Source organism: Acartia tonsa, chromosome 7 (assembly GCF_053477335.1).
Source record: "Acartia tonsa isolate MP-2025a chromosome 7, ASM5347733v1, whole genome shotgun sequence".
Classification (NCBI taxonomy): Eukaryota; Metazoa; Arthropoda; class Copepoda; order Calanoida; family Acartiidae; genus Acartia; species Acartia tonsa.
This window is the reverse complement of record NC_137266.1, coordinates 34,320,902-34,336,168: the sequence shown is the minus strand read 5'-3', so window position 1 is coordinate 34,336,168 and position 15,267 is coordinate 34,320,902. Positions and strand designations below refer to the sequence as shown.

General features: G+C 29.7%; 1 protein-coding gene across 3 annotated transcripts in view; it reads right to left on the bottom strand.

Annotated features, from left to right (window-relative positions):
* LOC145323641 (histone-lysine N-methyltransferase SETD7-like) overlaps positions 1-3,422 on the bottom strand; it is a 31,932-nt gene extending 28,510 nt beyond the window's left edge. For all 3 annotated transcript variants that reach the window (XM_080166042.1, XM_080166043.1, XM_080166044.1), the window contains exons 1-2: positions 3,381-3,422; positions 357-425 (exon numbers count right to left, since the gene is read on the bottom strand). In XM_080166042.1, coding sequence (XP_080022168.1) covers positions 357-425; positions 3,381-3,413 — 102 coding nt within the window. In that variant the 5' untranslated portion in view covers positions 3,414-3,422. The remainder of the gene's footprint in view (positions 1-356; positions 426-3,380) is intronic.
* Positions 3,423-15,267: the final 11,845 nt, after the last annotated feature.

The window sequence follows — 15,267 nt, the reverse complement described above, 5'->3', positions numbered from 1 at the left end:
TTTTATTATTCATACTATACACTCAGTGTTTATATGTTTATGTATTTTCAAGGATTTTTATGATATTATGACACTTGAACTTTGAAATATAAAATAGTTGAGACCACGCCCAAAGAAGACTCTAGAGGGGAAGATGGGATAAGTAGACCCACCACTGAAAAAAATTATTTCCAGGGGAGATTTCGTTGGATGGGTAAAGGTACCATCCCTCAAAATATTTATAAACCTTGCATAACCTTTTATATAAGGATGAAAACAAAAATGTTTCTCATAAATTTCCTAATCTAATCATTCGATCGTTCAATCCATAAACACTTGTTTTCTTTCAGAATTATAATAAATAATGATTTTTTTACCTGTTTGTTTAAAGAATGGCACAGGTTGAAGTCAGGATCACAGATTGATAATATCCAGTCATGGAAGTCCTACAATTACATAGATAGATAGATAGATAGATAGATAGATAGAGAGATTGATAGATACATAGATAGATAGATAGATAGATAGATAGATAGATAGATAAATAGATAGATAGATAGATAGATAGATAGATAGATAGATAGATAGATAGATAGATATATTGTAGATATATAGATAGATAGATAGATAGATAGATAGATAGATAGATAGATAGATAGATAGATAGATAGATAAATAGATAGATAGATATTGACATTGTATGATGTACTATCTTAATTTGCCGAAAAAATTATGTTACTTGAAAAAAACTTGCTACTTAGCAACTTTTGCCTGACGCAAAAACTGCCTGTCTATATTTTTACCCATGGCCATTTTTACGCATCGTTCACATGTATTGCGCAAAATTTTGAAAAGCAGGGACGAACTTGTTCATAGATATGCGAATTGCATAGTCTGGAAATTATAAACTGTAAGAAAAGTAGGTAAAACAATGTAAAACTGTAATAAGAAAATAAAAGTGAAACATGTTGTTAAAACAATATTCTCATTATTAGAGTAGTAGGCTTCTAGGACTTTATATAGGCTCACACATCAACTGATTGCTCGACTTTTATCTGGTTACCCTCCCTAACTGTTCATTAATGAATTGTCTGTTGTAGGACCAAGGCATTCTCCCTACTATTACTATTCTTGTCATACATCTAACATAGAAGCAGAAGGTACACAAATTAACGTCTTTATTTGACACACGGTTTTGAGTTTTCTTGTGGAAATGCTACGCATTTAACAAAAATAGAACGTTTAAGATCAGGTTGAAATAATTCGATTAAGTATTGCTAATTAATTAATCTTGTGTAAAAGCATTAATTTAGGCGAATAATACTGAAAAATAAAATATATACAGCAATACAATAAAATATAGTATTTCTTATTAATCGTAAAATATTAGTTTTTTAGTCTATCATTTCCAGCTTAGGACTTTCAGATAGTTACAATTTGATGTTTTTGTAACAAAATCTTATATTTACGCACCTCATTATAGACTTCAGATAAAAAAAAATTCAAAATTCAAAACGATAATGAAATGCTTTTTTTGTTATACAATTTGTTGTCCATTTTTGGTTAAAGTGAATTACCGTTTAACTCAAGTGACGTTTATTTCTAAAAATTTTTTTGCTTACAGCTTTATTTGTTAAAGATTTCTTTACTAATATTTTACCAAACAAAAAGCAGGTGAGTAGGAAAAAAATGCATAAACTAGTATATTCTGCTTTTCATCTTTCTGTGACCTAAATTTTAAACTTTTCTGTCGTTTCTACCTTTTCTTTATATTTCAACTAGTTGCCTTACCCCTCGCCTCTAAGGGAGGACGGAAGAGGGCAGAAAAATAGCCAGAAACTACACCAGGACATTTATAAAGGTTCCCTAGAAAGGTCAACCAAATCTAACCAGAAATTTCTTAGATCTTTGGCTTAAGACAAAAATTACATTACTACTTTATAGGAATACAAAATATTGCAAATTAGATGAAAAAGGCTAAGTTTCATTTCATGTTGACAAATTTTTACAAATAAACAACTTTATTGCCAGCAAAAATTTAAAATCAGAGTCACTCATGCAGAATGTGCCAATAACTCGCAGACAATCTTTTCGGGAACCAATGTTTTAGAGGTTCTCGAACCAAACAAATGACATACACATTATTTTTCATTAGCAGAAAAGAAAATTTTAAAGGATTTTCTTTCAAAATTTGTAATAAAACCCAGGAAAAAGGTATAACCAACAAGCAAAATAAATCTAAAATAATATTTGGGGGGCAAATGGAGAGGTCGTCAATTTTACGATGTGTTGCCCCCCAACGACAGCTGAAAAACACGTATAGGTTTCGTGATTTTCTTCTGAATTAATTTCGTTATTGGTATGAGCTGAATAAAACCCACAAATTTATACAATTTGAATATACTAAAATCAGCTGAGAAAAAATATGGCAAGAAATTTTGAAAAGAATTTTTAGTGATCAAATCAGTGTATTAATTGTTCTTGGCAGTTAGCCTTCAATTTGAGAAAACTTCTTATCGACATACCCAACATTTTTACAATAATCTGCATTGGATAAGGAAGGAATTAATTTTTTTTAAAATATACACAAGTGACTTTTGGGCTATTTTATATTATATGCTTTTTAAATATCAAGAACAACCAGATCAAGCATGTCCTTATAAAGCGAAGGAAACATGTATACCATTAAAATGGATTTCACTTTTATAAAAAATGACGGCCTTAAAGTGATCAACAGCCATTGACGACGAAAAGGAACAAAATGTTCACGTAAAAGCCGTTTTAAACTTACTATTTTGAAGAACAAATTTCCAAAAACTTCAATGGTAAGATATGTTTCAATTCAATAAAAGAAAATTTAGAGCCCTATTAGCTTGTCCTATTTCTCTGGCCAAATTGTAATCCGATTTTCGCAAATTGTTGCTATTTATTTCAAGCACTTTTTGCACATTGAAACACTTTCTAAATAAAACTCGATAATGTGTATCTATTTAATGCAATAAAATGTTTTAAAATGCAAAAAATTTATATTTATGTTTAAACTAAAGTTTAAAGAATTTTTATGTTTCAAACTCGGCTATTAATCGTTTTTAACTATAACATTTGGTTAAGAAATTTTTACATAAACCAAAAGAATAGATTTTAAATTTGATAGTTTTGTGCATAAAAATGCAGCAATACGAAAATGATAAAATAATTAATTCCGATTATATTGAAATCAATCGCAAAAAAATAATTAGAAATGATTCTATGTAAGGTAAAATAAAGTAATAATTGGTGTGTATAATATGGAGTAATATACTTTGTAAACAAGAAAGCTATTTTAATTAACCTAGCCAGTCAGAAGGACGCACGGACAGACCAAAATTATAAATAGAGTAACAGCTTTACTAAAAATATACCTTTAAATCTATTTCATGGTCACTTTCTGTCATTTTTATGCCTTCTAATAATAAACAAGGATAACAATATCACATTAGTAGCGAAGAACAAAATAATCTTTGTTGGAAATACGTAACTTTCGCATTTTATATATTTTAATATACATAAAAAATGTGCTAAACCTGCCACATCAGTTTGAGCAATAAAAAAACATATACTTCACTTAGAGACACTTATTAGAAAACTGATTTTAAGTAACCCATGTTTTTTAATGTTTAAAATCTTTGAATGAAGAAGCAAAACAAAGCCATTTTCATAATGTGAGGATAGGCCGTGTTATAAATACTGCGCTATATAGTAGATCTACAATTTAGTTTTAGATTTAAAATTTTTTCTAATAGATTAAAGATTATGTTTAATACTGCGCTAAAGTCTAACTGCTTTTAATAACAAAATATAAATTATCCAGCATTAAACAATGTATTTTTTTAAAGCGAAGCTTTTCAATAATTAGGGTTGGTCCGCAAGTCCGTAACGGTAAGCACTTTTCGTTAATTTAGACATGTTTGAATTTCGTTCTGACATTCTACTAGTGGTAACGTTTATTTACCCTATAATTTCAGAGCTTTGCTTTAATGGATGTTTTCATTCTTGTTAAATTGTAAATTTATAGCCATCAAAGATTGTAAAAAAAAAAGTTTTTTTTTATGTAAATAAAAAAATCAACTATATGATAATTTTTAAAAGTATATATAAATTTTAGGTAAATTTAAAAATAAGAGTACGTCAGTAGATTTATTTAGAAATATTACACATACATATTTTCCAAATAACTTAGGTGATGAAAAATTGATATTTTGATACTTGCAATTTTTGATAAAACTAGAAGCATTATAGGTTAAAAGTACGTCAATCTTGTACTATGTTGAAATGATTTTTTTCACAGATTTAATCTTCTTAAAAACATATTTATACCTGCGATGAAATAAAGATTGTAATCATATCGTAATATAGACAGTTTTCCGTGGATATATAAAAGAAAATTATAAAATTAAAACCAGTTTTAGCTAGGATAGTCTATTTTGTATTTTTCAGTTTTTAAATATTCTATATTTAACTAATTCTAGTGTGTTGACAAACACGAAATTTAAAACATAGCAAAGGCAGGGTGACATTCTTAAATACAAGGATGACAACATATCTGATAATCTAACAAACGAACATTACTAAATATAGAATATGGACCTTTAAAAGTTTAAGTCCTAAGTTAAAGTCGATAGGACAGTTCTAACATACCAAAAACAATATAGAAAGCTTTGCTGTTAAAAAGGTATCAAATGTTTTAACAATTAGAGATTCCAATAACAGATATCATCGCTAAACAAATTTTCAAAAAAACTATTGATAACTAATTTCATTATAATTGTCTTAATTCACATCCTTGACATAACGTACTTTACACTTTTTTCAACTAGTTTTTAGGACTTTTTTCCCTACATGTGAATGCGTCCGACTAACTAAATTCTACAAACAGATTTATCTGTGTGTGTGTGTGTGTATGAGTGTGTGTGTGTGTGCATGTGCACGCACGTTTGGGTACTGAAAAAAAGAAAGCAATTGACGTTACTATAAAACGGAAAAAGTGATGGGCTTTATTTGGATATTTTTAAATAGCTATTAAAAAATAAGTCGTAAAAGTATACAGTAAGAAAATGTAATACTTTATTGTGTTACTAGGACCAAGGAAATCTTCAGCAAAAAAAAAAAAAGGACTAAGGAAATCTTCAGCAAAGAAAAATGGGGGGATTTTGTTTTTGGAGGGGTTGGGGTGTTCCCCCCCCAAGAAAATAGCCTAAAATCACCACAGGACCAGTAGGTATATTCCCTGAAGAGTAGAATCCGATCGGTTCAGTGGTTACCGAGATCTTAAGGGACGGACAGACAGATGGACAGACAGACGGACAGACATCATTCTACTTTGTATTATAGATAGGCAAAATACTTGCTTATCTACTTTTAACTAAGAGAATAAGTTTAACATATCTGGGTGTTTTAATTTAGTAAACTTATTTGACTGAACACTTAAGAAGATCATTAAGTTAAGTTAAGTTGGCCCTGATAATGACAAGGGCGCAGATACAAAAGTGAAAAAGGAGAGCATAGAAAATATGTTATAGTCCAATTGCATACGGTAAAACTTGCGCAAATACGGAGAAAGACTAAACTACATAACTTTTGTCTCACTTTTGAGGAAGACGATTCCCTTTTCTCCCATCTCCCCCCTTCCCTTTTTCTTTTCCTAAATGTATATGACTTCACAGGAATCGTCTTCCTCAAAAGTGACACAAAAGTTGTGTAGTTTAGTCTTTCTCCAAATACGCAGTAAATTACTTTTTCTTATATTATATATTTAAATTCTTTCAAATTCTTTTGCATAGAAATTTATCACGCTTATGTTCTACGGAAAATATTAGTTAAAATTTGAATTATCCATTTCTAATTGCGCTATTGGCTAATGATTTAGAATGAAAGTTGCCGCTTACAACTTTCTGAGCATGTGACAAAATTAACTTTTACTTTTTATATGCTGAAATATTATTACGACTATCGGACACGAAATAAGTTTTTTTCCTTCCTCCAGAAATTTTATTTTACAGTTTTAAATTCCGAATAATTTTTGGGGTTTCATAAGACCACAAAAATCCCTAACACACAGCATTGGTGCATTTATTGCTCATGAAACCTGTGTTAAATGCATGACTATTCCAAATTTAGGTTCCAGCCATCTGAATCGTTAGCTTTCCTGAAAGAATTTATTAATTTTATTACAAATGAACACATTGTGTTATTAATATTCAGTTTATATCTATTTCTGAATGTTATTTTATGTTTGTTACTTAAACTTATATAAAATTAAATGTATAAACAATTAATGAGGTGAGGAAGGGAAATGAAGCCATTATCGCAAAATCAGAAATTTTCCTACTAACAATGAAGGTTAAGTCTAAAAAAGTTTACATTAACTGTAAACAAAAAGATGCTACAAGAAGTCAGAGGACAATGTAATTATACTCTAAATATATATTTTGTTTCTGTCATTTTTTTCTGCCCACCAGTATTTATTTTATAACTTCAGATTCATACTTCACACTTATCGGCCTGGAATTTACAAAAATAAAGACTTTTGGGTGTGTTTTGTTTGTAAGGTGCATGCAAAAAAGCATTTTTACCTTTTAAAAAGAAAGCTTTGAAGATTCATTGTGACTTATATTTCAGATATTTAAGACCTTGCTCTTAATTTAAATTCTTTCACAAAAGAATTATTTGCATTGCTTATCTTATATAATTTGATCTGAATGCAACCTAAAATATTGTCATTGTAAGGCGGCATTATAAATTCTATGATTTGTACACAGTACAATAGCTATTTTTCCAAGAAAAATAGATATAAGGAAATACCTTAATCTGTTTTATGTAGAAAGACTATTATAATAGGGATAAATGGAAATAAAACATTTTGGAATAAATTATAAATGTACTGAAAATGTAATTAATAACTTGAAATATGTATTCAATTCACCAATCTCAAAGAAAATGGCTAGACTACTTGTTCTACTATTTTAAGGGAAGCTTTTCACTGATCTACTTGAAAGGGAGTATAAGGTTTAAAAGGAAAAAAGGTAATGTAAAAATACAAGATCTGGTTATGTAAAGTTTTACTCTTTTTATCCAAATTTAAAAACCAACACAAATCTAATTACTAAAGTAGCAGGATGTCTTTCTGCAAAGACACGTTTGATGGCTAAACTGACAGTTTTCTTAATATTCATAAAACTTTTTTCATTGCTCTTTGTAAGGTTTTAGGCTATTTCCCTTTCCTTCCATGGGATATGGCCTCAAGAAAAATGTTCACTCCTTCCCCACCAAAAAATATTTATTTAGTACCTGAAAATGAATGTGAGAAAAAAATGTATTTTCTTTTTAGTAGCGAAGCTACTCTATAATTCAAAATGTCTGTCTGTCCGTCTGAGACAAAGTGGGGAAAATGTGATTTTCTCGGCTTCTATGAAAGATAGACAGCTGAAATTTTTAGTGAAGATTCTCATAACATATGCCCATCTAATCTATACATTGTTTTGTCCACCTGTCTGTTATTTGGGGTGCTAGATCGATTCCTAGATTTTCATGTTTTCTTGATTTTCTCAACTCCTTTCTAAGATAATGGGCTGAAATTTTTAGGGATTGCTTAGATTTACATTCTACATAAGTTCCTTAAGCTTTATTGCAAGTCATTTATTTATTGGAGTGCTAGATCAATTCCTAGATTTTTAGGTTTTCTATGGTTTTTTCTTTTCCTATTCAGGATTGGCGGCTGAAATTATCAGGGATTGAATATGCTCATATTCTACATATTTTTCAAGTTTCATTAAGATTTGTCTATAAATTGCGGTGCTAGATCGATTCCTAGATTTTTTAATTTTTGTGATTTTTAAGGTTGCGTGATTTTTACTGTTTCCTGATTTCCCTATTTAATCAAGATTAACGTTTATTGTATGACACTGCTTTATAGTAATTTTCCCGATATCCATTCATAATTTTTGAGCTTCGCTACCTTTGGATGTTGTCATCCTTGTTTTTCATCTAGTTAAAGTTTTAACTAGTTATCTTAAAACAGTACCCATTACATGAATATTGTTATATGAAATCTAAAAAATAATTAATTATTCTATATTCATTTCATCTCATTGTTTAAATCTTATTATCTTAATTTCTTATGAAATAAGTATCTGTCCCTCTATGAAAAGTAAATTCCATGAAAATCTTAAACTATTTTTTAGAAATAATATAAAGCTAGAAATTTCTAGGAGTCATGAGTAATTTTAAGCCTTCTCACGAGTATTTGGCGCCTTATTTTCTCTGAGAGGCACGGCCATCATAAAACCATCCTAACCGATTTTGCGCAACTAAATACCGGTTGATTCTAATTAATTTCAGCGCTCTCTCATGAGACCTTTGGAATTGGGCATTAGGGAGGTTTTATTTAAATATCAGGTTAGCCGAGTATTTTTCACATTTCATCTTTAACCAAAGGTAAGGTTAGACATAAGTAGTTTTGTATTATAACGTTGGTCCTTGAAGTGAGTTTTATATTATTTATAACTTGTGATTTTTGTTTTTCCGTTTGTCTGTAGGTCTAATGTTATAATAGAACTAATGATAAATACTTACTTTGCGGATTTACTAGAAGTTGTAAACTTAACAACTTATAAAACCCATTAAGTAGAATATGCTTATTATTTACAGATATTGCTGAAGTTCTTAATAGATTAGTAATTGCAAATGTCGTGCAATAATAAAAGCCTAAAATTTGCCCCTGAACAGGCAAAAACGATCAAATTAAATTCATAACCTAACCTAAATGATTTACAGAGTAAGCTGTAGAAAAACTACGCAAATATTAGACCAAATTAGGTCAATGATAAACAAATTATCCAAAGACTTTTAGTTGAACTCCTACTCTAAAACTATGGATGGTTTGTCAGTAAGTCTTCAACAGATCATTCGAATAATATCTGCACACTTCTTGCATATTTATTGATTTTAAAACTATTTGACGAAATCTTCTCATTAATTCATTGATATTACAGGTCAAAAATTAAAATTTGTACATATTTCCTTATGCATTATTTTATGTTCTTACTTTATTATACTTTACACGGTTTTGTTGCGTTCTTTAAAATTAGAAAATTATTATTGCTGCGCTACTCATATACATAAACTAACTTAATAATCTAACCTTGATGAGTGAGTGGTTGCAGGGATCTAAAGGGATATAACAATGGCCGATAAATTGATATACATCAGTAATAATTAAATAATTGAAACAGTTGGAAACTCAACTTAATAAACAAACCAATCAAAATTGAATAAATGTTCCCAAGGTTTGCAAGCCAACGAATAAGAAAAACTTTTAAAACTTTGGGGACTAGTGTAATAAACAGCCCGATGTCCCTTCCATCCCTGGCGTGGTTATGTGGTTACGTATGTGGTTACCTAATAATAGGAAAATTAGTTTGTAAAACGCATATAGTACATGATTAAATTAAATCTTATTATGCTATTAACCTATATAGATTTTAAGAATAAGAAGGGAATTTTATAAATGATTATACTCTGTTGAATCCCATAATACAAAGTAGTAAGGGTTCTTTGTTTGAAGCTTAAGATTTCAATAACTACTTAACCGATGAAGTTCTCCATTGTAGAGAAGCTTCATTAAAATTCCTTTGTGGTTTAAACTATTATTTTCAGATCTAAGTCTTTGGATAGTTTTAGGCTAATTCGCAGTACCCTCCTTACTTTTAGAATTCAGGTACCATAGATGCTAGGGGTGCATCCGCTAGTATAAAACTAAAGTAAAACAGATTATATTTAAAAAAAAAACTATATTAAAGCGTTGTTTTAATAAAATATCTTTGTTTGAACAAAAAGTTTAGTATGCACTTTTTTCAGCAAAGTTGATTTTTATTTTTGACTAAAATCAATAAAAGTTATTTTTCCTCTATTTTTTTTGACAGTGCAAACACTCTACATCCTATTTCTTACGTCAGTTGGAGTAATTATACTTCTCAAGGCACTCATACTTAGACTTTTATACCAAAATAAAACAAATTTGCAAGTTAATTGTTACACTTAAGTAAATCTTACTATTTTGATTGTTAACATTTTGAAGACTGACGTATATGATCGAATGAGCAAATTGCCGAATATTTACGTCAAACATTTGTAAAATTTCAAGCAATTCTTGAGAAACTTGAAAAGTTAATATCGAACCATTTTCCAGAACTCTAAGGCAAAATAATCTTACTTTAATACTAGCACAAAGCACAACATAAGATATAAAAAAAAGCCTTACCGAAAAAGCATAACTTAATTAAGGATTAAATTTGTTCCAATTTAAATCAAAGTTATATTTAAATGGTAAATTTTAATTGTAACATACAGAGATAAAATAATTTGAATTATATTTAATTAAAACAAAAAAGCAATTCGTGGTTAAACGACCTTTTATTGATAAATTAAATATTAATATTATTCTTAATCTACATAGCTAGCTTGACATTTTCATACTATAATGAAAATATGTTAATGAATGAAAAAAATTAGACTAATTATTAATAGAACAATCAGAAGGCGCTGGAAGGATTGTTTTAACATACAATTTTAATGGTTGTATGATCATTTAAAGTGCTTATTAAAGGCTGGAAAGGCAAAAAAACTAACATTCTAAAGCCAATATTATATCAGCCATGGCAACTTTTATATATGTATTTGCTAAATATTGAACATGCTTCCATCGCCAAATTTTGAAAAGGGCAGCTCTAACAAAATACTCAATTAAAATTGGCGTGTCTTTAATTCTGCTCTTGTACCATATTGTCAAATAATTAGAACTGCATATCTACAATAAGTACAATAGCAAAAGTTACCTCCACGCCCTTGACTTTATCTCCCAAAATTACCCAAAATTAGGAGGTTTCTTCCATATTTAATTTAGACCACAAATCAAAGTGTAATTTTGAAACATTTAAAAATATCACCCTAGGGGGAAGTTAAGGCACACCATTAAATGAATATTATTATGACCATGACTCTAAAGTCCAGAGAGAGATGAAATGTTGGAGGGGATTAATTGATTATCTTAGCTGGAAGCCTAGCTGGTTATACTAGGTTTCTACAACTACAGGGTGACTCTTCTGTACCATTCCTACAAATTACAATGTTGGGGACATTGTGGACGTCAACGTGAGGGAGTAAAATGTGTTTACCACACTCAAACTTTGAAACCCATCATTTTATCCCCCTCAAAATTTATTAAAGATACATTAGATTAACCCACTCAAACCTTTGAAACCAATCATTTAACCCCCCTCAAAATAAAAGGGTTGACGTCCCTGGTTTGGGAGGTGTCGTGTACGAGTTACTTTACTTTTCTAGAGCTAAGGCTTTCCTGCTTGCTTGTTCTCTCATTTAGTAACGTTTTAATTCAAGTTCATAAAGCTATAAATGCCGTTTAGGATAAAATTTTTAAGTTATACTTTTAATTTGGAATCTATAGGCACTTATGAATAACCCTTAAGTTTATACCCAGCAATTGATTAAAACCAAAAGGAATTTTGTAATTCTTAAATTTTCATAGTTTGAAGTATTACTGTTTTGAACAAAACACCCGGTATCTTTGCTTGAACTAAAATATAATGTTATGTATTATATCTAGTTCAGTTTTGACCTCTGTACCTTTAGTTTAGTTAGTCAACATTATTTATAGGTCAACAAGGACTATTATATCCATACGTTGCACACCAATCTATTGTACAAAATTGTAGAATGTCTATCTGTCTGAAGCTTAAGATCTTAGTAAACACTGAACCGACAAGGTTGTGCTTCTTAGGGAATACTGGCCCTGTGGTAGTTGTAAGCTATTTTCTTGGGGGTGGATGGGGGGAAAGGGTCTAGGGGCGAAGCCACTAATGCTAATATATAACTTAATCATATATCACGAAAGCTGTTGAAAAGTAGCCATAAAGCAGTCAAAAATCTTATGATTATTCATGCTTAAAAATCCTTATGGTTTTGAGAATCTACACACACAAGAAACAGACACCTAACCCAAATTTAATATTTGTACAAATAAACGATTATAGAGTAGCAGCGTTACATAAATAAGTGCTTATTCTGCATAACATAATGATGCAAATTTCAAATCATCTTTTTATACAATTTATTGGAATACCACTTGTTCAGAACTTTAATATGTAAATATTAAAATTATATAAAATATTTTCAAATATTTCTATAAAATTAACGCTGCTATTACATCACTAAAAATAGTTTGACGTAAAATTTTGAATATGTGATTATTTTAAAATGTTATGAGCATGCTATAATTTGTATTTTTATTAATATATATTTTTGTCTGTTGTGAAGGATCTATGTAACCGCTGATCCAATCTTGTTCTACTTTTCAGTGTAGCTTCTCATATGTCATGGAAAGGTTACTAGTTAAAATTATCCACTCCCCCCCCCCCCCCAACTCAAGTACTTCTAAAGGCCTCTAGGGGCGTAGCTGCTAGTAATCTAATAAAAGAATGATTTTTTATGTAAGGAAAATGGGCTTTTATTTTTATTGGTAAAACTGTAATCTTGTTAAATACCACTGCAAAGAAAAAGGATCTTTGTAAGATCCAAGAATAAAATGTATAGGACATCTGATATAAGAATTGTTAGGACAGATTTTCGCAAGTCACAAGTGTCATTCAAAAAACCTTTACAATCTATTTTAAAACAAAATTATATTTTTTATGCAGTTTTTACCACCAATTAATGCCTTTTTGAATAAGTTGCTTCGTTGCTTTTAGAGATATATTTTGTCTAAACAATCATACACTTAAATCTAACTTTTAAAACTAATTTTTACCCCTCCCTTACTTACATGAAATAGAATTAGAAATAAAGTTCTACCAGTTTTATCTTTTCTGCAATGTTTTACATTTTAAACATTTACATAATATTACCATTCTTATCAAATGCATAAAACTACAAAATAATCAATATTCTAAATTATTATTAAACTATACTCAGTGGAAAGGAAAAAGTTGGCCAAATTATAAAAATAAACTTATTTAAAGACTTAGTTATGCATATAACAACTCCTAAATACATTATTTGAAAAAACACATGAAAAAAAAACTTATGTTAGATATTTATATTTAAATTAAATGTAAAAGAAAAGTAAATTAATTCTAACAAAACTTTATTTTATTAATAATGAATAAATATAAAAGTATGCGATAGTGGGAAAAAAGCAGATGGCAGTTTCATAACTTCATAAGAAAAGTTTAAATCATGAATTTATTTATATTTATAATAATTATTTTAAAAATATTGTCAGCTTTTAATTATAAGTATATTTTTATGGGGGAGCGGTAATGCTACCCTTAGAAATAGCTTTAAACATTTTTAGATACGGGGTAAAGATTCCCTGAAAAGCAAAGACTAAAAGACCAAAAAACATTTCAAATTGTTGAAAAGTACAAATGTTAGGTTATTAGATTACCTGGATTATAGATCTCAAGTTAACATTGCTGGGTTAATTCAGAGACGGGTTCTTAAAAAATCAAGCATCGATGAATCGGCTATGGCGGCCAGATCACAAAATTAAATGTATAATGTACAAATTAAAAGAAAAGTGTTCGAAAATCACAGAGGGTTATTAACATAAGATTTTATTTAATCTTTTTTTGGAGGAGTTTTTACATAATTTTGGTAATCTGGCTACCATAGCCGATTCAGCCATCCTATTTTTTTTAAAGAATCCACCACAGAGATAAGTGTGAATAATTCAAATTGTTGATATGCAATATCCTTGTAGTCCCTGATATATTATCAACACTTATGAATATTTAAATAGCATAAATGGTGGTGTTTCTTTACTTCCACATATAAATCACATTAACATATCCTAAATATTAACTAGGGAGGAAGGGTACATTGGACTGTTTATTACACTAGTCCCCAAAGTTAATACAAAGTTTTCTTACTCGTTGGCTTATCAACCTTGGGGACTATATATAACCTATAGAAGTGGTAATTTTGTGTATCATCATTGGGTATGTACAATGTACATCAATTTATCGGCCATTGTATTATCCCTTTATATCCCTGAATATCAAATCAATATTATTACAAACTGCCTATTAATTCAATTTTTAAGTAAAGGTTGAATGTGATATTATGCAGAAGTTAATGCACACACATATGGAAACATCTAATGCATTACTTATACTTTTTTTGGTATATTAAGAATGCAATAAAACAAGGATGACAACATCCAGTAAAACCATACTTTGATAGTTTATAATAATGGACGGAGAATATACGTAGATAGAGGGAAAAATTGTCGTCTATTTAGATTGCTAACATGGACCTCGCTTATTGGTCAGTTTGTTTATCCAGTATGAGGGGAGAGGATGTAGTAAAAGGGATATTGTTATTTTGTCCCGCTACTTGTTCCACTTTTTAAGAGAACACAAAAATCTGGTTTAAGATCAAAGTATAAAATATATTGTTGCTCCTTTATTGTTATTTTGAACTGTGGAAACGAATAAGGAAAATAGTTCTCAGATACAATATTCATTCCCGTTTTTCTTACTTCTTTACAGATAACCTCACTTTTAAAACTTTTATGTATGAGTGGTTTTTTATATTTTGGTTGAGAAAACTAATTATAACAACAAACAAGGTCTTTTTTGTCCATAAGTAGTACACCAATTATTAACAACCTGTCAGAATTCTTATATGCAGAAATATCTTCATACATATTTAGTAAATGTAATGTTAATATGACTTTTTTTTTATCAGAAACAGTAAATAAACAAAATATAGTATCATAGGCGTCCAAGGGGGGGGGGGTAATGGGGCGATTACCCCCCCCCCCCCCAAACGAACGGGGGTAAATTTTGGGGGGGGTAAACAAATTTTACCCCTGCCAACAGATTTCAGGGGGGGTAATTAACCCCCCAAGCAAATTTTACCCCCGGGGTAAAAATTTTGGGGGGGGTAAAAAAAATTTGCGGCGCGCTTCGCGCGCCATTTTACCCCCCCCAAAACAGAATTACCCCCCCCTTAAAATTTTTTTACCCCCCCCCAAAATAAAAGCTTGGACGCCCCTGTATAGTATTAGCGTTGGTTAGTTGGATTTTAATCAAATTGAGTTTTCTTTTAAGAACAAAAATACCAAAGTCAATTAAAGTAATAGGAATGACGGCCAGACGAATGGACATACCATGATTATAAAGTAGCAGTGCTACTAATTATAAAACAATCTAAAGTTTTTTTGAGCACTAA